Source organism: Peromyscus leucopus, chromosome 20 (genome assembly GCF_004664715.2).
Source record: "Peromyscus leucopus breed LL Stock chromosome 20, UCI_PerLeu_2.1, whole genome shotgun sequence".
Lineage (NCBI taxonomy): Eukaryota > Metazoa > Chordata > Mammalia > Rodentia > Cricetidae > Peromyscus > Peromyscus leucopus.
In genome coordinates this window covers 19,275,126-19,299,250 of record NC_051080.1, presented here as the reverse complement: position 1 = coordinate 19,299,250, position 24,125 = coordinate 19,275,126, and the positions used below count along the sequence as shown (strand labels likewise).

The following is a 24,125-nucleotide window of genomic DNA, read 5'->3' as shown; positions in this document are numbered from 1 at the left end:
CCCGGGGTATCGCGCGGCGATTAAGGAGCCGTTGTAGGGTGCGGGGACGTGCAAAGGGGAACCCCTGAGAGGTCTGGTTTCTCCGCAGGCGGCTTTAGGTGACCGGTGGGATGTGGATGAGTGTGGGGCACCGTGCCTAGGTGGGTGGCGGGGCAAGTCTCACAGAGAGGCGCCCCGCGTGCGTCCCAGCAGGAGAGTCTGGGTGGCGGCGCGCCCCCGCGGCGCAGGGCTGGAGGGAGGGTCCCCGCGGGCCCCGCCCCCGCCGCGCCTCCTCCGGGCGGGATAATTGAACGCGGCGCGCAGGAGCCTCGCGTTGGCTGCCCAGGCCAAGCCAGAGCGTGCAGCCGCTGCCCGCCGTGCCTTTGTCCGCCGCTCGAGCCTGCCGGCCCCATGGAGCGCCCCGCGCCGTCTCGCCCCGTCCCGCTGCCGCTGCTGCTGCTCAGCAGCTTCTCGCTGCTGGCGGCCCGAGGTAGGGGCGTCCCGGGCCCATGGCCCCCCTCTAGGTCCCCACCCGGGCCCCGCGGTCCCTAGAAGTTTGCAGCTGCCGGTGCTCCGGAGCGCGTGCGCTGCGCTTTGCTGCGCCCCGGGCGTCATCGCATGGTCCACAGAGCTGCGTGGAATCCAGGCCCACGACCTCCTTTCCCCAGCCGCACTTCCGGCTTGGCCCTAATGCCCTGCTCTAAAACAAGGGGGACTTGTTTTAAATTCCTTCATCTTCCAAACAGATCCTCCAGCGGGCTCTCGCAGCCACATTCTCTGCTGGTGGAGACAGCTCGAAGACCGCCCGCAGGGCCGTGGGGGTGGGAAGCTTTCCGCACTGGAAGCAGTTTTAGTGCGACTTTTCCACTGCCTCCAGCCCCTACCCTCTGATGGGGTCTGCTGCACCCATCTTACTCCTGAGCAAACTGAGGCAGGAGGGCAGGAGCAGTAAGTTGTTCAGGAATGGGGGCAGAAAGAAAAGAGAAAATAGAGGACCATTCTGGAAGATTTGGCCACTTCCTTCTTGCTGGGCCACAGGAGAGCCCTCTAGCAGATTGGTGGCCCAGAACCACTTCCCCAATCCAGGAACCTTAGAATGGACTAGAGTCCACCGGGCTGTGCTTTTTCCAGTCCATAATCCTCCTGGACCGGGGGCAGGCGCTTCACCTGACCATCAGAGAAGCTGTACGGCTGTACATTGAACCTTTAACCTCTGTGACTCTGGGGCCGTCAGCCAAGCCTGGCCTTTCTCTCAAGTCTTTGTTTCAGCGGGGGGCCCAGCTCCAAAGCACCCTTGTGATCTCTTACTCTTGATCCCTGGATTAGTTTAGCTTCTTTTGAATTCTCTGATAGCCACACTCCTGGTCAAAAGGTCACGGGTTGTAGATAACTGCTGGCCAGGGGTTGGAGGGAGAGGCAGAGGGGAGGGAGAAGGGACTGGCTGGTTCTGAATCCAGGAGGAGTTCTGGCAGTTCTGGGCACTGGCTGCAGCCTTGGCACATCTTGGGTCACTTCTCAGGGTAGGAGACAGGGTCGGTAGGCTCATAGGCTCGAAACTGTTCGTGCCAAGAGTTTTGCAGCCCCTCAGAGTGTAGGGAGGGGGGCCTTCTTGGAGGAGGTTGTGCTTGGACCAGAGATAGTGAGGTGGGTGTGGGCCAGAGAAGGCATTTGAGTCTCTGCCAGGGAGAGTGAAAACCAGAGAGGATTTTGATTTATGGGGGCTGGGGAGGGGGGCAAAGTGGCAAGGACCTCTGATAGCCACAAGCTGCACAGAAGAAACAGGTGGAGAGATGTGGGGGCCAGGGCCTCCGAGGCCGGTCTTCCCTGCCTCCTGCCGGTGCTCACGGTGATGTGTGTGAGCACCCGCACTTGCTAACCCGGAGTCTCTCAGTGTTGCAGGCATCATCCTTCAGAGGAAAGCTTCTATCTGAAGCCAGCCAGAATAGAACATCCTGGGACCCATTCTGTTTCTTGTTGGGGGAGCTGCCTTGAGTTTGGTGTGGTCTTGGAAAAGGGTTAGAAGCCGTTGGCTCCTTCCTGCTGCTTGTAGCCCTGTAGGGCCAGGTGACCCTGATCTCAGGCTCCAGAGAGCTGTGGGGTTGGCAAGAAAGCCGCTATCTAATAAAGACCTTGGAGGAGACAGACAGAGAGTGTACCCTGTTGCTAATCGGCTCCCATTCATTTGGCTGCCAGTGGGTTATGTGGCCACCTGTATGCAGAAGGACCGTGTGGTCTTTCCTGCCAACGGACAGAGTCAGCGCATGGTTGTCCTGTGACTGATCTGTCCTGTTGGACTTGGCTGCTCCTGGGCCAGCTGAGGGTGTGGGGAGGGGGAGGTGTTGGGAGAAACAGTTGTGTTTTCTCCAAGGCTTTCTTGGCCTCTGGCTCCAGCCTGCAGTTTCCGACTGATTAAAAGAAAGTCCTGTTGGGAGGGAGAACAAAGGCAGAGAGCACTTGGCAGAAACATGTGGCTGTGAGCTGAGCTCCTGGAAGTTTCCCAGTCAGGAGGTGGAGACCGGAGGCAGGAAGATGAGACTGGGGGTTGGGGGTCCCTGGGGCAGCACTGAGACCTCCAGCACTGCTTTAGACTTCCTAACTCTGAGTTGCATGCTCACAACCCCCCCCACTCCCAACCCCACCCCACCCCCACCCCCTGCACATTGTACCGTGGAGGGCAGGAGTTGGGGAACCCAGCTACTCAGCTCCCTCGTCGGGATACCTGGGTACCTATTGCTTTGGAAGCCAATCTTCCTGTCTACAGAAGAATCCAGTGGGATGGCTGTGTGTAAAACGAGATAATAGACTCCTACTTGTTAGGTTAAGGAAGAGAACCCAGGACTAAGTAGCCTCAGAAGTGCCCTTGTGTCGTTCTTGCTCATGCTTAGAAAGTTCTGCTCACATCGAACTTCAAACCCTTCCTGAAGGAGGCCCCACAAAGCCCCCGACTGCAGCCCTCACAGCCAGCCCTAGTGGAGAAGGTCAGGCAGAGGCATTTCTCTCAATAGCTGCCGAGGGACAGCTCAGCGCCAGACACTGAGGTTTCCCAGATGTGGCAGGACATGAGACAAACTCGGCCCTTTCCCTTCATGTGGTTCGCAGCTTCCAGGAGATCCAGAGAGAGGAGCCAAGCCCCACTGGCAGAGTCAGGGGAGACTTTCTGGAGGAGGCGGTGTGTGTGCAACTGCGGGAGGGAATTCGTCTCACCAGTCACTTGAAGGTGGGGGGGTTGGGCTGGGAGGAAAGGGTGCATTTCCCGGCAGAAGGAAGAGCCTGAGCAAAAAGTCCTGCCGGAGAAAGGAAACATGGCAAGTGCCACAAAACCCCATAACCAGGGGAAATTATAAAAGAAAGCATTTGATTTGGGGGTCATGATTCCAGAGGGTTGGAGTCCATGGTCATCATGGTGGGGAGCGTGCGGCAGGCAGGCAGGCAGGCATGGTGCTGGAGCAGTAGCTGAGAACTTACATCTGACACACGAGCATGAGGTGGGGAGGGGTGAGTGTGAGCGAGCAAGCTAACTGGGAATGGTATGGGCTTTTGAAACCTCAAAGCCCACCCCTAGTGACACACCTCTAACAAGGCCACACCTCCTAATCCTTCCCAAACAGTTCCACCAACTGAGGACCAAGTATTCAAATATATGAGCCTGTGGGGGACCATTCTCATTCAAACCACCACAGTGAGATACTCAGGAACTTACCAGGGCTCTACCCTACCCTGGTGCCTGGGGGAGTCCCCTGCTTGCAACTCCCTGAAGGCCCAGCAGCCTAAGCAAAGGGCACAGTGGACGGGCAGCTCTGCAGATAACACTTTGGGGAAACAGTTCTCAAAGGGCACATGGAATTCTGCCGGTGCACTTTGTTCTTTTAAGGTTATTTGTTTTTAAATTTTATGTGTATGAGTGTTTTGCGTGCTTGTTTGTGTACCATGTGTGTGCGGTGCCTGAGGAGGCCAGAAGAGGGCATCAGATTCCCCTGGAACTGGTGTTACATAGGAATAGCTGTGAGCTGCTGGGACCAGAACCCAGGTTCTGGGCAAGAGCAGCCAGTGCTTTTAACCTCTAAGTCATCTTTCCAGTCACCCATCCCCAGGGCACTTTATCCAACAAAATATTTTCCTTTTGTGAAATATCGGATCATAACAATTTGATTAATAGCTGCTCTGATGTACCTCGTGTGGGTCCAGTTGCTTTAAAATGATCTCAGCCATGGCTGCGTAACAAAATGGGGTGTGAAGAAAGGGACCTTTTTCAAGATGTGGGTAAGACATCTGCTCCACTCAGGGCAAGCAGGGCTGTTTCCTAAGCTGGACAGACCTCATCTCCTTCCATCCAAGGCCGGTCCTAGGTAAGGCTGGGTCAGGGATGGAGCGGATGCAGGTTACTCCAGTGGTCTCTGTGTTTCGAGGAGTTATAGACAGGGTATCCAACCCTAGTAGGAAGCAGGAGGCAGCTAGTCTCAGTTCTGAAGGTGGCTCAAGATGGTGAGTGACCCAAGCCTGTATTTCTACGAGTCAGTTTACTTCACTCTGGCTAATGCTGTCTCGGGCCGGTTAGGCTAACTGAAGTGGATTCTATCCAAGCTGACGTAATCTTGACAGCGCTATGAGGTAGGTGGCCCAGTGTTTTTCCTGGGCTGCTTTTTCCTTCTGTGTTTTGTCATCTGCTGGAGTTAAGATAGACTGAGTTTGGCCACATGTCTCGCCTTCCCTTTTGGCTTAAAAATCTCTTGGGAGAATTCCATTCCTAAGAGTCAATACTGCTTATAGTCTGGCTAAGAGTGATCATGCAACGCTATTCTCTGTGGTGGTATTGTGTTTCCCAAAATATTATGTACCTTAATAAATTTATCTGGGGTCAGAGAACAGACAACCACTAAATACAAAGGCTAGAAAATGGTGGCACTCACACCTTTAATCTAGCATTCCAGAGATAGAAATCCCTCTGGATCTCTGTGAGTTCAAGCCACATTGAAATAGCCAAGCATGGTGACACACACCTTTAATCCCAGAAAGCCAGCCTTTAATCCCAGGGAGTGGTGATAGAAAGCAGAAAGATATATAAGGCGTGAGGAACAGAAACTAGAAGTTTTTGGCTGGTTAAGCATGTGGCTGGTTAAGCTTCAGGCTTTCCAGCAGCAGTTCAGCTGAGAGCCATTGGGATGAGGACACAGAGGCCTCCAGTCTGAGGAGACAAGACCAGCCGAGGATCCGGCGAGGTGAGATAGCTGTGGCTTGTTCTGTCTCTCTGATCTACCAGCATGGACCCCAATAACTCGCCTTGGGTTTGATTTTATGAATAAGAACTTTAAAATTCCTGCTACAATTCTCTCTTGACAGCGTGGATTCTTGACACTAGCCCTGGGCCTCACTTTACCTGTAGGACCTTGTGGCACATCAAATGCCTCTGTTATTGTCCCCATTGTACAGGGACACAGGTACACAGAGACCAAGGATCCCAAGGCCCCACCTAGCATTTCAGTCTAACAAGGATGCTCTGTGGCCTCACCTTTCTCCGAATTCCAGCTTTAGTGAGGGGATGGGGCTTCTCTGGGCTTTTGTGGTGGATTTATATAGTGGAACTTTAGACGCTGAGCTGGCTTGAGGTCCGGTCAACCTCTCCTTTTTTCTCCCTGAATCTCTTTAAGGTCCATGTAGAGTTGCTAGGGTCTCATGAGATCATTTGTTTATTCACAGACATCAAGTGGTGGCTGTTACAAAAGCACTGGGACAAAGTACACAGCGAAACATAGCCTGTCTCCTCCACCTCCCCTCTCCCCCCACCCCCCACCCCCGCCTCCCCCGCCCCTCCAGGTGTTAAGTTCAAGTATAATCATTTGTGCTAAGTGCAGGAACTTAAGAGAACAAAGAGGCTGTGCGAGACAGGAAACAGATCTGCTGGGAGCCTGCGTGTTCGAGCGAGTTGAGGGTGGTTAGGAGTCCCTGAAGGAAGGGCTGTTGGCAAGAGTGCCTTGGCCCAGGACCACCCAGCTGCAACTTCTAAAGGCCAGGTGTGAGGACACATGACAGGTGGCCAGAGAGGTGAAGGAAACCCAGGGGAGATGGGTCCTGGAAGCTCAAAGGACTCTCGGGGCTGGGTAGGATGCTACGGAGGGACCAGAGGTGAGGCTGGCCAAGTGAGTGTTAGGCTTGGCACGTGAGATGGCTGCCTGGGCTGGACCTGCTCCAGGGAGCTTCAGGGGGAAGACAGTTCCCCTTCCCAGCTGTGAACTGCACATGCCCCTTCTCTTCTGCTACCTCTCGGCTGCTTCTCTACTTAGACCCTTGTGCTGTCTGTGACACGTGCTGGGCATGCGCATTCTGCTTGGTTGGCTTTCTTGTCAGGGTCTCTGAAGATAGCATCTCACTGCAGTTCTGACTTCTTTTTTAAAAAAAATTTGTTTTTAATTTTATGTTCATTGGTGTTTTGTCTGCATGATGTTGGTGTGAGGGTGTCAGAAGCAGTGGAACTGGGGTCACATATAGGTGTGGGCTGCCATGTGGGTGCTGGGAATTGAACCCAGGTCCCCGGGAAGAGCAGCCAGTGCTCTTAACTGCTGAGCGATCTCTCTAGCACCACTTTTTTTTTTTTTCCCCGAGACAGAGTTTCTCTGTGTAGTTTTGGTGCCTGTCCTGGATTTCTCTCTATAGACCAGGTTGACCTTGAACTCACAGAGATCTGCCTGCCTCTGCCCCCCGAGTGCTGGGATTAAAGGCGTGCGCCACCATCACTGGCCCATCATTTTTCTTTTCTTTTATTTCCTCCGCACGGCGGGGGGGCGCACAGGTTTTCTCTATGTAGTCCTGGCTGTCCTAGAACTCGCTCTGTAGCCCTTGAACACAGAGATCCACCGCCTCTGCCTCCTGAGTGCTGGAATTAAAGGCGTGTGCCATCACCCGGAGTTTGTTATCCCTGGCCCTGAGGCCCCTCTAGGCTCCCCCACTTCTGAGGTAGCTTTAGAGAAGGCAGTGGATGGGGCGGTGGGCAGGATCCTTGCAAGGTGTGTCTGTGCAGGTGTGGACTGTGGAGGCTCCAGGGAGCAGGCCGGGAATTCCAGCCAATGGAACACCAGGTCCCTCAGCACTCTCCGAGGGTCTGAGCTTGACCAGAATCCCAGGGAGTCAGTTGAGGCTAGCCTCACTATTGGCCCTTCCCACACACCCTCTCTCATAGAAACCCAGTACACTGTCATCTGGGATCCACACCCACCCCGCCTACTTTGTAGAACTAGAGGACATTTAATGCCCTGGATTTTGGAAGGACAGTCTCAGAAGAAAAATGGTTTCAATAAGATGGTTCTTCAGGAAGCACCATTGCTTTAGCTATAATGTTAGCAGCCTGGGGCGCACACGTCGTGGGGAGGCTGCAAGTCCTCCATACAGCATACAGTTGAAGAAACTGAGACCCAGGGCTGCGCCAGGGAGAAAACCCTCTATGCTGGGGTCCAGCCGAAACTGGACTTTTGTCTTTCCACATGACGCACTGAGAAGCCTTGAACGTTAGGTCTTGGTGGCTCCCGGGCCACTGGGAAACACACTCAGGCAAGGCCTCTGCAGCATTCATGGCTAGCAGGCGGATACTCTGGGAGCCTCTACCTGAAGAGTCGTACAGAACCCCTGTAATTCCAAGCCCAGTATCTGTACTGTCATGGGAGGACCAAGTGGCCCTGATGTTACACATCAAGGGTGGGGTCTGCTGTTTCTCTCTAAGCCATGAGCATCTGTGTGTAGAAACACATGTAGCGTGTTGTTGATGCCTGTCAGCTTTATGAGGTTTACTTATTTATGTGTGGGTGTATGCAGGTGTCCATGTCTGTGGAGGCCAGAGGTTAACCTTGAGTGCTGTTTCCTTAGGAGCTGTTTGTCTTGGTTTTTAATATAATTTGATTTTTATTTATGTGTATATGTATATATACATACACACATACACACACACACACACACACATAAAAAGAGGGCGTGGGATCCCTTGGAACTGGAGTTGCACAGGTTTGAGAGTTGCTCATCCTGGTGCTGGGAATTGAACTCAGGTCCCCTGGAAGCAGCAAGTGCTCTTCAATGCTGGGTCATCCCTCCAGCCCACCCTGCTTTTGAGACAAGGTCTTTCACTGGGACCTGAGGTTTGCCATTGTTAGGCTAGGCTGGCTGGCCGGCAAGTCCCAGTGCCTCTGCCTCCCTATACTGGCTGGTTTTATGTCAACTTGACACAAGCTAGAGTTATCAGAGAGGAAGGAGCCTCAGCTGAGGAAACGCCTCCATGTCTTAATTAGTGATCAATGAGGGAGGGTCCAGCCCATGGTGGGTGGTGCCATCCCTGGGCTGGTGGTCCTGGGCTCTATAAGAAAGCAGGCTGAGCAAGCCAGTAAGCAGCACCCCCACCCCCCACCCCCATGGCCTATTCATCAGCTCCTGCCTCCAGGATCCTGCCCTATTTGAGTTCCTGTCCTGACTTCCTTCAGTGGTGAACAGCAATATGGAAGTGTAAGCTGAATAAATCCTTTCCTCCCCAACTTGCATTATGGTCATGGTGTTGAAAGGACCAAACAGATGCCATAACAGGCTGCTCAGTCTTCTCTCAGAGATCAGGTCTCAATTTCAGTTTTTCCCTGAGACTTGAGCAAGCAATCTCTGGGAGGGCCGTGAACAAAAGACATAGTCCTTGCAGTAGCTCCCTTTCTGCACATACTCTGACTGCTCAAGGTTCAGCCAGTAGTTTACTGTCTGGGACCCCTCACCAACTTAGAGCTACGTGCATGGGTCAATGTGAACGTGCCAGGTCAGCCAGCCTCCATGGCAGCTCAAGGACAAAGCCTGGGACTTGTCCAGGCCTGCCCAAAAATGATAACTGTAAACCCCAGCCAATAAATTCAAAGATTACACACCCTCACCCAATCATATGACACCAAGGTTTTTGTTTTTTTTTTTTTTGGTTTTTCGAGACAGGGTTTCTCTGTGTAGCTTTGCACCTTTCCTGGAACTCACTTGGTAGCCCAGGCTGGCCTCGAACTCACAGAGACCCGCATGGCTCTGCCTCCCGAGTGCTGGGATTAAAGGCGTGCGCCACCACCGCCCGGCGACACCAAGGTTTGTACCACCCTGCCTGAGGTTTTTCCCTTTAAAAACCCCTCACCCTGAGAGCTCAGGGCCGTCCTCCGCCACCCACTGTGTCGGATGTTGGACTCGGACCAAGCCCGGGCTTGCTTGTTATCAATAAACCCCTGTGTGTTTTGCATCGGATATCGGCTCTGTGGTGGTCTGGCTGCAGGGGTGGGGGTGTGGGGGATGGGGAGGGGTCGGTCTTGCGACGTAGGCACAGCAGTATTTCATCACAGCAATAGAAACCCTCACGAAGACGCTCCCCATTACCGGGATTACAAATGCATGGCACCGGGTTCAGCCTTTCCTGTGAGTTCTGGAGCTCAAGCTCAGGTTCACACACTTGCACGACTAGTCACACACTTCACTGACTAAGCCGTCTCCCAGCCCCTTGGGAGTGTTAACTCACCTAGAAGAAAGTTAGCCTGATGCCCGGGAGCCAAGTCCTTCTGCCCACTGCCACAGCAGTTCTGTGGGTCGGCGCCATGTTCTCGGAGAGGGCTCCGGGCCAGGCGGTGGGTGGGTGCTACGGAATGTGCTGTGCCTATGAGAATAGCTGCCCTATTGTTTGATTTTTGAGAGTTCTGTTTTATCCCGTGGTCGGTCATGTCCCCAGGATTACCCCCTTCACCTCCCCATGCCTGCGCAACAGGTTGAGGAACTGCGGCCCCAGGGGTTAGAGTGATGTGGCAGCTTGTCTGAGGCCGTGTAGTGGTACCTTGCTTTTAGATGGCGTCTCCCTAGGTTGCTCGAGCAACCTACATAGTGAGACACCATCTCCTGGGCGGTTACAGATTGTTGTAAGTCATCTGGGTGCTGGGACTCAGACCCCAGTCTTCTGCAAGAACAGACGGTGCTCTTAATTGCTGAGCCGTCTCTCCAGCCCCACGGAGGATGGAGGACACTTTTTTTTTTTTTTTTTTTTTTTTGGTTTTTCGAGACAGGGTTTCTCTGTGTAGCTTTGCGCCTTTCCTGGAGCTCACTTGGTAGCCCAGGCTGGCCTCGAACTCACAGAGATCCGCCTGGCTCTGCCTCCCGAGTGCTGGGATTAAAGGCGTGCGCCACCACCGCCCGGCTTTGGAGGACACTTTTTAACACCCAGTGTTGCTTGCCTTGGGACCGTTGACTGGAGGTCAGCCATGTTTGGCAAGAGCGTTGATTCTTGGTTTTTACTATTAGTTGCCTGTGGGCTTGTCACACAGTCAGATGACAGAGTTAGACGTTAAAACTAGTCGACAGGTGGTATTTCTTCTCAGAAAAGACAAGCAAAGGAGCATGAAGTGAGAGAAGGTTCTGGGTTGGCTGGAGGGCCCTGCTCAGGGAAGGGGTATTGAAACTCAGGGTGAGTGGATTGACAGACTTCAGAGCTGTTGGGGGCTGGTCGCACACAGGCAGCAGTGATGGCCAGGAAGCAGAATAGAAAGACAGAACCTGTGGGGACATGGGAAGGAGAGGAGACCCTCACCCTGGAGTCAGAGGCAGCAGTGATGGCCAGGAAGCAGAATAGAAAGACAGAACCTGTGGGGACATGGGAAGGAGAGGAGACCCTCACCCTGGAGTCTGACCGAAGCCCCATGTCAGCCGAGAAGCAAGAATTCCAGCACATGAGCCGGGCAGTGGAGGCGCACGCCTATAATCCCAGCACTGGGGAGGCAGAGCCAGGCGGATCTCTGTGAGTTCGAGGCCAGCCTGGGCTACCGAGTGAGTTCCAGGAAAGGCACAAAGCTACACCGAGAAACCCTGTCTCAAAAAACCAAAACCAAAACAAAAAAAAAAAAAAAATTCCAGCACATGCAGTTAAGACTTCTTTCATTTACAGAGACTTTTTATTAAAGTGAGATGAGCCAGGCTTAAGGCCTGAGCAATGTCCCGTTGGATAGGACCTCCTTCCTTCCCCCAGGCTGGGGCTGGGGCTGGGGATGTCAAGCCTAATAAGGTTGTTTACAGTATAACTCTCCTATCTTCCCGCATCCCCTTGGGCTAGACTTTTCTACCTTATATTTCGGTTGCGATCCTGTCAGGTGCCCCTCAGGTAAGCATTTAGGATTCATAGCAAGTCTTTGAAGAGAGTAACTTCAAAACCTACAAAGATGATACACATGACTCTCCGAAATCAGCTAGCTCTCACTCTCCCTTGGGGGAACCCACACCCACACTTGGGTGTGTTTTCTGTTCTGAGACTCTCATTTGAGAAGCCCATGTGCTTGGGTGTGTCTTATCTTTCTATCTGAGCGCCTCTCTTTCTTAATCCTCATATTAAGTTTGTATTAAAAAAAAAACATACTCTTATTAACCCCCAGTTCTGGCCAGTCTTGAAATTCTGGCCCGAGTTGAGGTCCCCTGAGTTGAGGTCCCCAAATGCTGCAGGCTACAGCGGGGGTGGGTGGGGTGGGGAGGCTGTACCTCTGCCTCTGCCTCTGTCCTGTCCCGTCCCGTCCCACCCCAATGCTGGAATTCTTACGGGCTCCAAGTCACTCTTCTGATGCAGCAGGATGCTGCTCGGTGCTGGAGGTTTGGATACTCACCCTTCACCCCTCTGAAGGTATTGCCAGTGGGCCACATGCTGGGGTTTGCTCCGGGTACCTGTGAAGTGTGGACTTGGATGGAATGTCTTGCTCTCTAACTCATTGGTAGACACTGAGAAGTTGCTCTGGGTGTGATGTGAATGAGCTATGTGGTAAAGGAAGGGATAGGTACCTCTGTGAGCCTCAGGGAGTCCCTAGACATTTTTTCTTTTTTCTTTCTTTTCTTTCTTTCTTCTTTGTTTTGGTTTTTCTCTTCTTCTTCTTTTTTTTTTTTTTTTTGGTTTTTCGAGACAGGGTTTCTCTGTGTAGCTTTGCGCCTTTCCTGGAACTCACTTGGTAGCCCAGGCTGGCCTCGAACTCAGAGATCCGCCTGCCTCTGCCTCCCGAGTGCTGGGATTAAAGGCGTGTGCCACCACCGCCTGGCTTGTTTTGTTTTTTTCAAGACAGGGTTTCTCTGTGTAGCTTTGCACCCTTCCTGGAACTCACTCTGTAGACTGGGCTGACCTCAAATTCATAGAGATCCGCCTGCCTCTGCCTCCTGAGGGCTGGGATTAAAGATGTGCACCACCACCGCCCAGCTCAAGTCCCTAGAGTTTGTGTTGGGACAGTAAGACACAGGATGCCAATGTTCAGACATTGACACTGACCTGGTGACCTGATCTCCCGTCTCCAGGTGACTCAGCGGGGACTGCACCTGCGTGAGGGGGGAGGCCACAGTTGCGCAGGTGTGGTGGTCCACCTTTCCTTGCTTGCCTTCCTTGGAAGCAAGGGTGCAGTGAAACCACCCATCTGGACCACTCCGTGGGTAGAAAGAAAAGTTTATTTGGGAAATCAAGTTGCCAGGCTGTCTCGCAGGAATCGAGAGCAGCAACTGGGTGGGAAAGCATGTGGATTTTCTGTGACTGTCAGTAAGGTAGGGGTCTTTGAGCTGATACACTTTGTTCAGATTGACCAGGAGCTAGACGACCTTGCTGGATGTAGTAGCCTTTGGGGTGGATAAGGGAGGTAGTGGTTTTCTGAAGACCCCTACCTTTTATCTCTAGAATGTTCTCATTTTCCCAGACAGAAATCCCATACCTATTAAATCGTAATTCCCCACTCCACGCCCCCCAGCCCCTGGCAAGCACCTCCTTACTGTCTATAATTTTTTTTTTTTTACATTTAAAAAAAAGTGTCTGTGTATGGGTGGCCTGTGCAGTGGTGCGTGTGTGAAGGTCTGAGAACATTTTGCAGGCCTCTGCTCTTTCCTTTGACCACGTGAGTCTCGGGGATCGAACTCAGGTCTTCGGGTTTGGCAGCAGTCACCTTTACACTGACTTGTCTGCTGGCCTTGTCCATGAATTTAACTTTCAGGGAACCTCCTACGTGCCCTGGTCTTGGGCACCAAACCCACCTCCCTGATTTTATTGGATTTTCATAAGGGGGGTATAGCTGGTTTATCTAAAAAGGAATGAATGTGAACGTAGCCATCTGCCTTTCCAATCAGAATGAGAGTGCATTGGAGGGGAGGAGTGTGTGTGTGTGTGTGTGTGTGTGTGTCTGTGTGTGTGTGTGTGTGTGTCTGTGTCTGTGTCTGTGTCTGTGTGTCCGTCCATCTGTGTGCTTCATCCAGCCTGGCTCTGCCCTACAGAACCTATCTTGCATGAGACACACACATCTAGTTTAAAGACCAACCTGCTCCAGAGGATGGATGCCTCTGTTGGCATCCTGCACTGTGACACGAGGGTGTCCTCCAGAATGAAGAAGATCCATTTCGGGAAGGAGGGGTGGCGTGGGCCAGGGAGCAGGAGCCTGTAGGGTTTTGGCGTCTGCAGAGACCTGGGCAGAGCTGGCCCCATGTCGCTTGGGGTTGGTGAAGCACAGCTCCAGCTGGGACGGGGACACTTTAGCATTGTTTTTGTTCATGGTGATGTAACTCAGCTTCAGTTCCTAGCTCTGTTTCCGAAGTCCTTCCTTGCTATGACCTTTGGTGGCAGAGCACTGAAGGTATCTGAGAGAGACTAGTGACTATGGGAGGGGGGAGCAGAAGGAGGAAGAACCCATGTGGACTTCCCATAACTGCAGGGTGATGGCACCAGACCCGGATGGGGACCTGGAGGCACAGCATCTGCAGGGGTGTGTCCAGGAGGGGAAGCCAGGCAGTAGCTTAGACCCAGCTGCGCCCATGCCAGCCTTCTCCTCCTCCCTCATTCAGCTTCCCAAGCTTCTGCAAACTCTTCTAGACTAATGTTGGTCCTCATGGACTCCTTTCCTGTTGGCCTGGAACTCCCAGCACATCCTTAGACAGACAACTCCACTGGGATCAAGGAGCCCATGAGCTCGGGCCAGTCAGTGCAGCTCCAGGTGACACGGGCCATGCCTGGCAACCCCTGTGGCCTCACCATTCATTTAGTTATGGGACTGGGTTTGTAGAGCGCTTCTTGGGCAGTGGTCTGCTGTGTGTACTCAGAAAATGTTGCTGTCCCTAGCCTGGCTACGCTCCTTCCCAGGCTATAGCCAGAGCAAGTAATGGTCGCTTAGAATGAGATTTTCTAAATCCTCGCGTTCTCCCCAGGCGCTCTCCTGGGTTTGGGTACGCCTTCCTGGGCGAGAAAAGTTAGAAGTTATGTAGCCCTGGCGGGGCAAACAGGGCAGGAAGTGAATGCAGCTTCTCAGTCCTGTTACTGACTCCACTCACACTATGTGCTGGGCTTGAGACGGCAGTGTGAAGCTCAGCGCTTGAGGAGACAGGACGTGGTGACTGAGCAGGACCTTGTTTGCAAAGGGGACTGAGCGGGACCTTGTTTGCAAAGGCCTTCAGCTCAGGCTGGTTTCTTGCAGCAGAGACACTCCCTCCCGCTCTGGCCATCGTCTAACATGGCTGTGTTCCCCGCTTGACTCTTCCTGGTCTCTGAGGAGGGTATGCAGGCACTGTTCTGTGGCTTACAAGACACCTCAAGCCTAAGGAGGATGAGCTGAGCCCATGCAGCCTCAGGGGAGCACCCCCCACCCCGCCCCCACAGCCTTCAGACAGCTCTGCTCTGCAGGAATCAAGTCCAGGACACCCTGCTTAAGAACATGTGAGCCATGTTCCAGGGACATTCCAAGTTTCCAGACTGCCTGAAGTTTTAATGTGATTGTCTTGCTGAGCACAAGGTTCATCGTGTCCAAGGTCCCCTAACAGGCACCATTTCAAAACACATTAGAAGCCTCCCTGCAGCTCAGGACTCATGGTTCCCACCCATCCACCTAGAAGGCAGCGGCACTAAGGGGATTCTACACCCAGGCCTGGCAGAGGCTCCCCTCAGGCAGGTGACAGCAGGCATCCCCTCTGATCATCTGACAAGTTGCCATGCCACTCTTTAGAACGTCACCAACCTGCTCCATTTTCTCAGAGACTGCAGAGGTCTGTCTCATGAGCTGTATTTTAACACAAATGAGCCATGGGTCAGAGGGGTGACGTGGCCTGGCCAGAGTCACAAACAGAAAGTTCCAGCACCAGAGCCCAAGTTTGTTTGGCTTCAAAGCTGTGCCCCTCAGGCAGTCTTGCTCTCATATCCCCCCCTCTCCTGGGGTGGGGAGAGTTTTCATTGTATCCTGGACCAGCCTTGAACCCAGACTTGCAGAAATCCTCCTGCCTCAGCCTCCTAGCTCATTATCTCAACTCTTGGCTTCCATGTCACAGTTTTTGCCAAAATATAAGGTCACAAGGGACAGACTCACTGTCAGGATGTCTGGTTGGGAGAGTGTGTCGGATAAATGGAACATTAGAAACAGTGAGATGTGCCCAGGGTGAAGGATTCTGAGATGAGAACCCATGACCCTAAGACTGACTGGGCCAGCAGGCTGCAGGGAGGTGACAGGCAGCGTGGGGGCGGGCCTAGGTCCTGAGAAGAGCTTAGAGGAGACAGGCTGAGGACAGGAAGTTTGTGTGTGTGTGTGTGTGTGTGTGTGTGTGTGTGTGTGTGTGTGTGTGTGTGTTGAGGCTACATGGGAGAGGGTTCAGGGGTTCAGGGTCACACCACAACACATACCTAGGGACCGAACCACAGCTGCCTCTTTGGAACATTTTAGGGCCCTGTTTTCTGTGAATGCTTTTGTGTTTGCTTCCTTGCTCTTAGATTGTGTGTGTGTGTGTGTGTGTGTGTGTGTGTGTGTGTGTGTGTGTGTGTAACCCTCGGTATCAGTTGGCACAACCTTGGTGTCGGTCACTTTCCACCTTGTTGAACGAGTGAGTGGGCGAATGCGCGTGTAGGGCTGGCATCATGATGCGCCCCTCACTCTGACACTCTGGCTCCGCGAGGCCTGTGACTCTGGAGGGTTTGATGGCTGAGCTCCAGCCAGCAGTGAACTGTCTGTGGTCACTAAACAGAATCATGGGAGACTGGGGAGAGAACAGCAAAGTGGGAGTGGGCTGAGGAGCAGGCTCGGTGCAGATTGTCAGGCCCAGCTTTGGGACAAACCATCACTTCCTCACCCACCCCAAGAACGCCCTCTGGAACTCGGGGAACCCGACAGTTGTAAGGAAGGGATGGTCACGTCTTTCACAGTAGAACACAACTCAGTGTTCTCCAGACGTCCTTAGGAAAAAGGGAAAGCCCGACAGTATCACGGGAGGAGGGTCTGTTTTGTGGCTCAAAGGGAGGGCAACCTCTTCCTGGCCATGTGGAATGGTTTTAGCTCATCTGTGCCTTGACCACACTGTGCTGAATGTTTCTGGAAGTTCCTCCTCTTCCCTTTCTGAGGGGTGCTTTAGGAAGCCCCAGTCTCACACGAGAGTAATCCTTCTTCAGGGACCTCCCCTAGGAACCGGTCTTGGAAAAGTAATGAACTCAAAACACCCACAGCTACTGGTGCTGGGAAGCTCTGCTGGGCTGAATGGATGCTGGGAGGCTAGTAGTGAGACAGCATGGTGTCTCTCGTGTGGTGTGTGTGTGTGTGTGTGTGTGTGTGTGTGTGTGTGTGTATGTGTGTGTGTCTATATGCATTTGTGTGTATGTGTGTCTGAGTGAGTGTGTATACATGTGTATATGTTTATATATGTGTGTGTATGTGTATATGTGTGTGCATGGAGTCCAGAAGCCAACCTTAAGCACCATCTTCAGAATGCCATTTGCCACCTTTGAGATGGGGTGGGGGGTCTCTCACTGGCCTGGAACTCAGTAAGTTAATGGCTGACCAGCAAACCCCCATGGACCCACCTGTCTCCATCTCCCTAGCACTGATACTACAAGTGCATGCCACCATGCCCGGCATTTTTACATGGGTTCTGGGTGTCAAATGCAGGGCTTTATGCTTGTAGGATATAAGCATTTTACTGACTGAGCAATCCTCACAGTCTTCATAGTGTCTATTTTTTAAAAAAGATTTACTTTTATATAAAATTATGTGTATATGTGTGTGCATGGGTATGTGTACATGGGTATGTGTACATGGGGATGTGTGCATGGGCATGTGTGTGCCCATGGGGGCCAGCACATCAGATTCCCTTATGAGTTAAGATGTGGGTACCGAGAACGGAACTCTGGACATGTAAGAGCAATATGTGTTCTTAACTGCTGAGCTATCTTTCCAACCCTTCTATGGTGTCTCTCTCCTTTAAAAAAAATATATATATATGTGTATGAATGTGTATTGCAGGCATGTATATGCAGGTGAGCAAGGTGCCAGACTTCCTGGAACTGGAGTTCCAGGTGGTTGTGAGCCACCTGATGAGGGTGCTGGGAACTGAACTCGGGTCCTCCACAAGAGTCTCTAGTGCTCCTAACCTCCGAGCCGTGTCTCGAGCTCCCATGGAATCTCTTAGAGCTGAGTTTTGTAAGGTTCTAACAGACAGTTGTCTTCTGCCTAGCCGCCAACGCTGTTGGCACTGATGTTTCCTGTCCTGTACGTCTCCTGGGCCGAGAGCAAAGCGTGTGGCACCTTAGGACCCATCACCTCTCCCTGGGGCTTCGTGGGGATCTTCTTACCTGCCATTAGCAGAGGGGGCACAGCCTGTAGTGAGGCCAGACACCTGGACTGCCACAAGGACCTAAGTTTCTGGCGCAATCCTTTTTGCCGAGGGCCTGTGCTAGCTGCCTGGTAGACAGCTTTTACTTCTGAGCCTGGCACTCTGTGCCAAGCCAGCACGGTCCTCACTTTGGTCACTGTTTCTACAAAGTACTGTTGTCCCTAAGGGCGGAACTGTCACCAGCTTTGGTTTCCCAGTATATATACTGAGGGTGGAAGCCCCTCCCCCAGCTGGTCACAAACACTGGAAGTGGGCCCCAGAGACTGGTCCAGAGATAGAGAGGGTTTGCCGCTTTTTAAGACTCCTCTTCCTGTCTCCCTTCTGGAGGAGTCAGGCCCTGGTCATCCCTTGAATGCTAGGTCGATGGTGCCCGGCCCTGCATCTGTCAGCGGAACTCACCTTTGTTCTCTGGACCAGAAAAGCAGGGCTGTGGCCTGTGTGCTTGGGTCTCAGCATTGAGCTTAGTGCTTTCAGAGCTGGCCCGGGCCTTTGTGGGGGGAGTAGGTGGATGCTTCCAGCTGGGAGGAGTTGGCCGTTCTCATACTGGCTTACAAAGTGATTAAGAGTGTGCTGTGTGTTCTCACTGCCCTTCCAGACTTGGCCTGATGTTGTCATTGGAGCTGCAGGAGGCAGATAGTCTGATGTCGTGGCTGGGGTGGGGTGGGGGGATACCAAGCAGGTCACCCATCGGCTTGTTCTCTTCCCTCCACAGTGACTGCTGATGTCTCCATGGAGGCTTGCTGTACAGAGGGAAATCAAATGGCTAACCAGCACAGAGACTGCTCGCTGCCGTACACCTCAGAATCCAAGGAGTGCAGGTACGTGGGCCAGATGTCTGAGGTGGGGGCGTGGGCCAGATGTCTGGGGGGGGGGCTGCCTCCCCCATCTGCTGCTCCTTCATCTGTGCTTCAGAGTTCGTTGTCCTAGGCTGCTCTGTGCTCACTGGAGCATCTGTTGCTTTCCCTGGCCTGAAAAGTAAGATGATCCAGGTGTGCAGCCTTGTCTGCCACAGCTGTCTACCTCTGGGCAAGTCAGCCTTCCAAGCCAAACAAAGGTCTGTCGTAGACTGTCAGAGGAGACCACGTCGTGACGTGAGCCTTCTTACAGACCCCAAGAACTGAAATGGTTCATCCACACAGCTCCTCTGCACACGGTCTTGTATGCTCTCTCTAGATTAAATCAGGCGCTCACAAAATTTGGGATACGTAAAACCTTAGAATAAACTACGATAACAGGTTATGTTGATCATCATAAAAAAAAAATTATCAGATCTTTACCAAGCACCTGCTGTGCCGCCTGAAGTCATATGTGAAGTGTGGGAAGAGTGTCCAGGGAGGGAACAGCCAGTGTGGATGCTCAGGGGAAGTCAATGCAGGTTTACCGGGCAGCAGCCAGGCGGCTAGAATGTCTGAGCAGCGGGGCAGAAAGACACAAAGCCAGAGAGAGGTGGACATGGGGATAGTGCTACCCATTGCCCCTGGTAGTGTGCCATCTTAGAAACTCACGGGGAGCAGGGTAAGAATCTGATGGAGGTTTTAAGTTGGGGGCAGCGCTCTGTCCAGACTTGAAGGCCATTGACAGGAGGGAGTAGACGCTAAGGGGCTCTTTGAAGGTAGGAGGGATGGAGGTGGCTGGGAGCTGGGCAGTAGACTGGGATGGGGGAGGGGCTGCCTGTGGAGGAGAGTAGGGGAAGGGAGCCAGGCAAGCAGTCGGTCCTGGGAGTCGAGTGGGATCCAGAGGGGTGTCGTCAGCAGCTCCACAGGTTTGCTTTGTATGGCTGAGCAGGTGAGGAAGGGTGCTGGTAGCAGAAGGTGGAGGCTGGGGGAGTGGAATCAGCCAAGGTAGCCTTAAACACCCGGAAGCCCAAGGGATTGTTAGTCCTGCTAGGAGCGTGGAGAGAGGCTCAGCAGTGTTGCTCAGAGGAGGAGATGGGGACATGGGTATGAGAGACAAACCCCAGCGCCCTAAGGTCCCACTCTAAGTGCCCAATGAGTCCCTCTCCCTTAAGCCTCACTGGGGTAACAGCACCCCACTCCTCACCAGGTTCAGACAGGACGTAGAGAACTCCCATCCAGGAGGAGGGTTTGGGACAGGCAGGTTGAGTGACCCTAGACTGGTTGGTTCTTTGGTTTTTCAAACTAGGTTCCCTAGAGCAATTCTTTGCAATTCTTGGGAACCCCTGTCTGCCTGAAGCAGGGGTGCACCTGAACAGCCCTGCTCAGTCTCCTTCCTCCTGTGCAGCTCCCCAGAATGCTTGTGGGCACTAGGCAATTTGGCTTGCATGCCTGGAGCCCTCACGGCTGACTAGCACACAGTCAGGCTGCAGACAACAGTACTTAGTGAAATGTGGTAAAAATAACAATTAAAACTCACCATCTTAAGACCTCATGCTGTGTGAGGGCACATGCATACGGTTTTGCCACCCTGACTGCTGTCCCTCTCTGAGACCCTTCCAGTCCTGCAAACGGAAGCTCTGACCCCACACGCCTTCAGCCCCTGGCTAACCCATCAGCTTCCTGTTTATGAATTTGACTTCTCCTGTGTCTCTGTGGGACCGGCTTGTCTCAGCACTGGGCCCTGTAGATTCCTCTGTGTGGCTGCATATGTCAGGATTTCCTTTGGTGTTTGAAGCGGAGTCACGGTCTGTCGGGTGATTGTGCTCACCCATTCGCCCCTCTGCTCACGTTTAGGTTCCTTCTGCATTTTGGCTGTTGCAGATAGCACAGCCATGAACTTGGGTGGGCAGTGTTGGAGACTGTCTTAGGGTTTTTATTGTTGTGAAGAGACACCATGATCATAGCAATTCTTATAAAGGAAACATTTCATTGATGGCTTGCTTACAGCTCAGAGGTTTAGTTCATTATCATGGCAGGAAGCAAGGCAGCATGTAGGCAAATGTGCTGGAGAAGGAGCTGAGAGTTCTTACATCCTGATTCACAGGCAACAGGAAGTGGTCTGAGACACTGGGCAAAGCTTGAGCACATATGAGACCTCAAAGCTCACCTCCACAGTGACACACTTCCTCCAACAAGGCCACACCACCCCAACAAGGCCACACCCACTCCACACCCACCCACTCCAACAAGGCCACACCCACTCCAACAAGGCCACACCTCCTAAAGGTGCCACTCCTTTCAGGGGCCATTTTCTTTCAAACCACCACAGAGGTCCTGTTCTAAATTCTCTTGAGTGGGATGGCTGGATCCTATGACAGTCTATTTTCAGCCCTTTGGGGAACACCATGCTATTTTCCAAGTAGCTGTCTGTGTGTGTTTCCTTCCAGCTGTGGACAAGTCTTCCCACCTCTCCTCATCTTTACTAGTGTCTTAGTTACTTTTCTGTTGCTGAGACAAGACAGCATGACTAAGGCAACTTAGAAGAAACTTAGAAGAACTTAAAAGAAAGCTTTTAGGGCTGGAGAGATGGCTTAGCGGTTAAGAGCACTGCTTGTTCTTCCAGAGGTCCTGAGTTCAATTCCCAGCAACCACATGGTGGCTCACAACCATCTGTAATGAGATCTGGTGCCCTCTTCTGGTCTGCAGGTGTACATGCAGATAGAGCACTGTATACATAATAAATACATCTTTAAAAAAAAGAAAAAAAGAAAAAAGAAAGCCTTTAATTGGGTTTGCAGTTCCAGGCGGCTAGAGCCCATGATGATGGAGCAAAGGACTGATGGTAGCCACAGCTGAGAGCTCACATCTTACACCCACAAGTAGGAGGCAGAGAGAGAGAGAGTGAGCACGCACTGGGAATGGGGCAAGTGTTTCGAAACCTCAAAGTCTGCTCCTCAGTGACACACGTCCTCTAACAAGGCCACACCACGAATCCTTCCCAAACAGTTCCACCCACTGGGACCCTAGTATCAAATATATGACCTATGGGGGCCATTCTCATTCAAACCACCACAGTCAGCGCTTGTTGCTTTCTCTTTAGCGCCATGGACATTTAGTGAAATACCTCTAGTCTACCAGTCCAATGAGGCAGGCTTGAAATCAATGGCACAGTGTAGACACGTCCGTCCTGGATCTGGAGGTTGGCTCTGGAGAGACATGGGAAGCTGGTTCAGACTTCTGAGCTCTAGCTAGAGGAAGGACCCGCCAGAGTCGCTGGCCATGGGTGTAGGCAACCTGGCTGGCAGCAGCAGGAAGCAGGGAGGCCCCTCTCCTATCTTGCAGACGGCATAGATTAGGTGGCTGTTTCTGCCCTTACTGGCTCTGGCTTTGGCTTACTTTAGTCTGGATGAGAGCCACATGTGACGTCCTTCCTGCTTGTTGTCTGCGGGGCTGGCTTTCTGGTCTCTGAGATGTCACATGTGTCTGAGTCTGAGGAATAGACTCTGGCAAGTTCAGGTTCTCCCCGAGCCCCTGTTTTCTAAAGAGCTTTTCATAGTCGAGCCTGTGGGTGGCGGGAGGCTGGGGTTGGGCATCCTGGTTGCTGCTGTCTCTTACTCCGGGGTCCTTCAACAAACTGTGTCGTAAGACTCTCCGAAACGTCCCCCGCTGAGCCTGGAAAACGGAGCTGAGGTTGAGAAGAATTGAGCTTGGTGGGAAGAGGGGAGGGTGTAGCCCGGAGCCTGCAGCAGGCCGCTTTGCTTGTAAAGAGGGGAGAACGGTTCTATAACCAGCCTTGGCAAAAGGCTCTCAACTTTGCGTAAAGCGGGGTCTCTAGACTCCCACCACCCCACACACCACTCCGCATTTGGTCTTTCTAAGTAAACACCTGCCAAGTGCTTCCTGTAGGCCAGATGCTGTGTATCTCTCTCCTTGTGGGAGCTGGGATGCGGAGGGGCGGGGAGGGGATCCTCCAGAGGACGTGCTTCATCCCTCTCCGTGGGCTTCTGTTCTGAGCTTGGCTCCACCAAAGAGTCCTGGCGCAGCCTCTGCTCTGCCTGCAGGATGGTCCAGGAGCAATGCTGTCACAACCAACTGGAGGAGCTGCACTGTACCACGGGCATCAACCTGGCCAGCGAGCCGGACGGCTGCGCCACGCTGCACAGCTCCAACAGTAGCCTGGAGACCGTGTTCATAAAGGTGAGTGAGGCTGAGGACCGCCCCAGGCCGCCATTCTCTCTCTTTCCACCCTGGTTATCTCGCCCTGTGAACGTCAGATCACTCAGGTGTCTTCCCCTTCTCATTTAGGGGGTCAGCCTTTCCAGCGAGGCTTCCAGATAGGAAAGGGTGAGATCATGAAGACCCAGCTCCACCCTGGGGGAACAGGAAGAGCCCGAGGGTTACCCTGTCCCAGCCTTTAGACAGAGAGAAGGCAGAAGGCAGAGCAGGGGTTTTCTGGGGCCTCCAGAATCTTCAGTTCAGGGTAGGCATCCTCCTACTGCCTAGGAGGCCCTGATGCCTCTCTGTTCCTCAGGTGAACTGAGGCTCTGAGCTCACATGAAGTCTCTACACTGGGGCCTCTAATAACATGGGACGTTGGAGTTCAGAGAGGCCCACACTCCAGTGGCTTCTCAGCAGCCTGGTCGAGGACTCAGTGGGGATTCTCCGTGGGATATAATCAAAATAAGTAGCAAGGTCTCCTTTCCTGAATGCTCCTGAGACCCTAGGTCCCGGCCAGGTTGCTGAGCTTGCCAGGGCTGTGGACATCTTGCTTGTGTGCCTGGGAGGTCAGCACAGCCTCTCTTGAACTTGAACACAAATAGACCAATGGTCAGGCCCAGGAGAAAAACCAATGGTGTGGGAAGCTCCACTTGGAAATGATTCCCCTCATCACCACCACCTCCACCACCGACACCACCACCACCACCACCCCGGTGACTGCCAGAAATGATTCCCCTCACCACCACCATCACCACCACCACCACCCCCACCCTGGTGACTGCCAGAAATGTTGATGACAGTGGCTTCCTGGGACACCACCCATCCCCATCAGGAAGGTGGTCTCGGAATCAAGGAGTGAAAATCTGATTGTAGTCTGGATTCTGGGAGGGTGGGTGGGAGTGTCTGCGGACAGGCAGGGACTGCTCCTGGGTCCGGGGCTCTGCCTTGACAGCCATGGCTTACCATGGTGTTTACTGGGCACAGGCGGCACTGACATGGGGAAGCTAGGCAGGACTAGAGTGAGTGGCCCGGTTAAGGGGTCTGTCATCCAGGACTTTGGGCATACAGTGACCACCTCACTGGGGAAAGGTGGGGCTCTGCTTATGTTGTATGCCTGGCAGACAACTGTGCTCCATCCCTAGACTTGAGGAAGGAGAGTGTGAAGTACTAGAACATTCTAGCAAGACAGGGAACAGATTACCTGGCTAAATTAATGAAGTGTGTTTCTGGGAAAGGTTACTCACACCCTAGAGGAGGGTGAGATCACAGCCGCTCTTTGTGGCAGCTGTGGGTAGAATGACATGGAGAAGACCCCTCAGCCTCCACAGATGCTGAGGCAAAGCCTCTTGCTGTGGGCTCTCTGGAATGTTCTTTGTCTGTATAGCACTGACAGGGGGCTTTCCATGTGTACCCCAGGACCTGGGTTAGGACTCGGGTCTGACTTTTGGGATATGGGGTCTCTGTGAAAGACAGTGACCAAGTCTC

At 52.9% G+C, this 24,125-nt stretch overlaps 1 protein-coding gene across 2 annotated transcripts in view; it reads left to right on the top strand.

Moving 5' to 3' along the window:
• The first annotated feature begins 210 nt into the window (after positions 1–210).
• Fbln1 (fibulin 1) overlaps positions 211–24,125 on the top strand; it is an 84,675-nt gene continuing 60,760 nt past the window's right edge. Inside the window, exons 1-3 of one of the 2 annotated variants that reach the window (XM_028878138.2) lie at positions 211–469; positions 18,299–18,404; positions 22,484–22,619. In XM_028878138.2, the coding sequence (XP_028733971.1) occupies positions 391–469; positions 18,299–18,404; positions 22,484–22,619 (321 nt within the window). In that variant the 5' untranslated portion in view covers positions 211–390. The remainder of the gene's footprint in view (positions 470–18,298; positions 18,405–22,483; positions 22,620–24,125) is intronic. The other variant, XM_028878136.2, reaches the window with a different exon arrangement.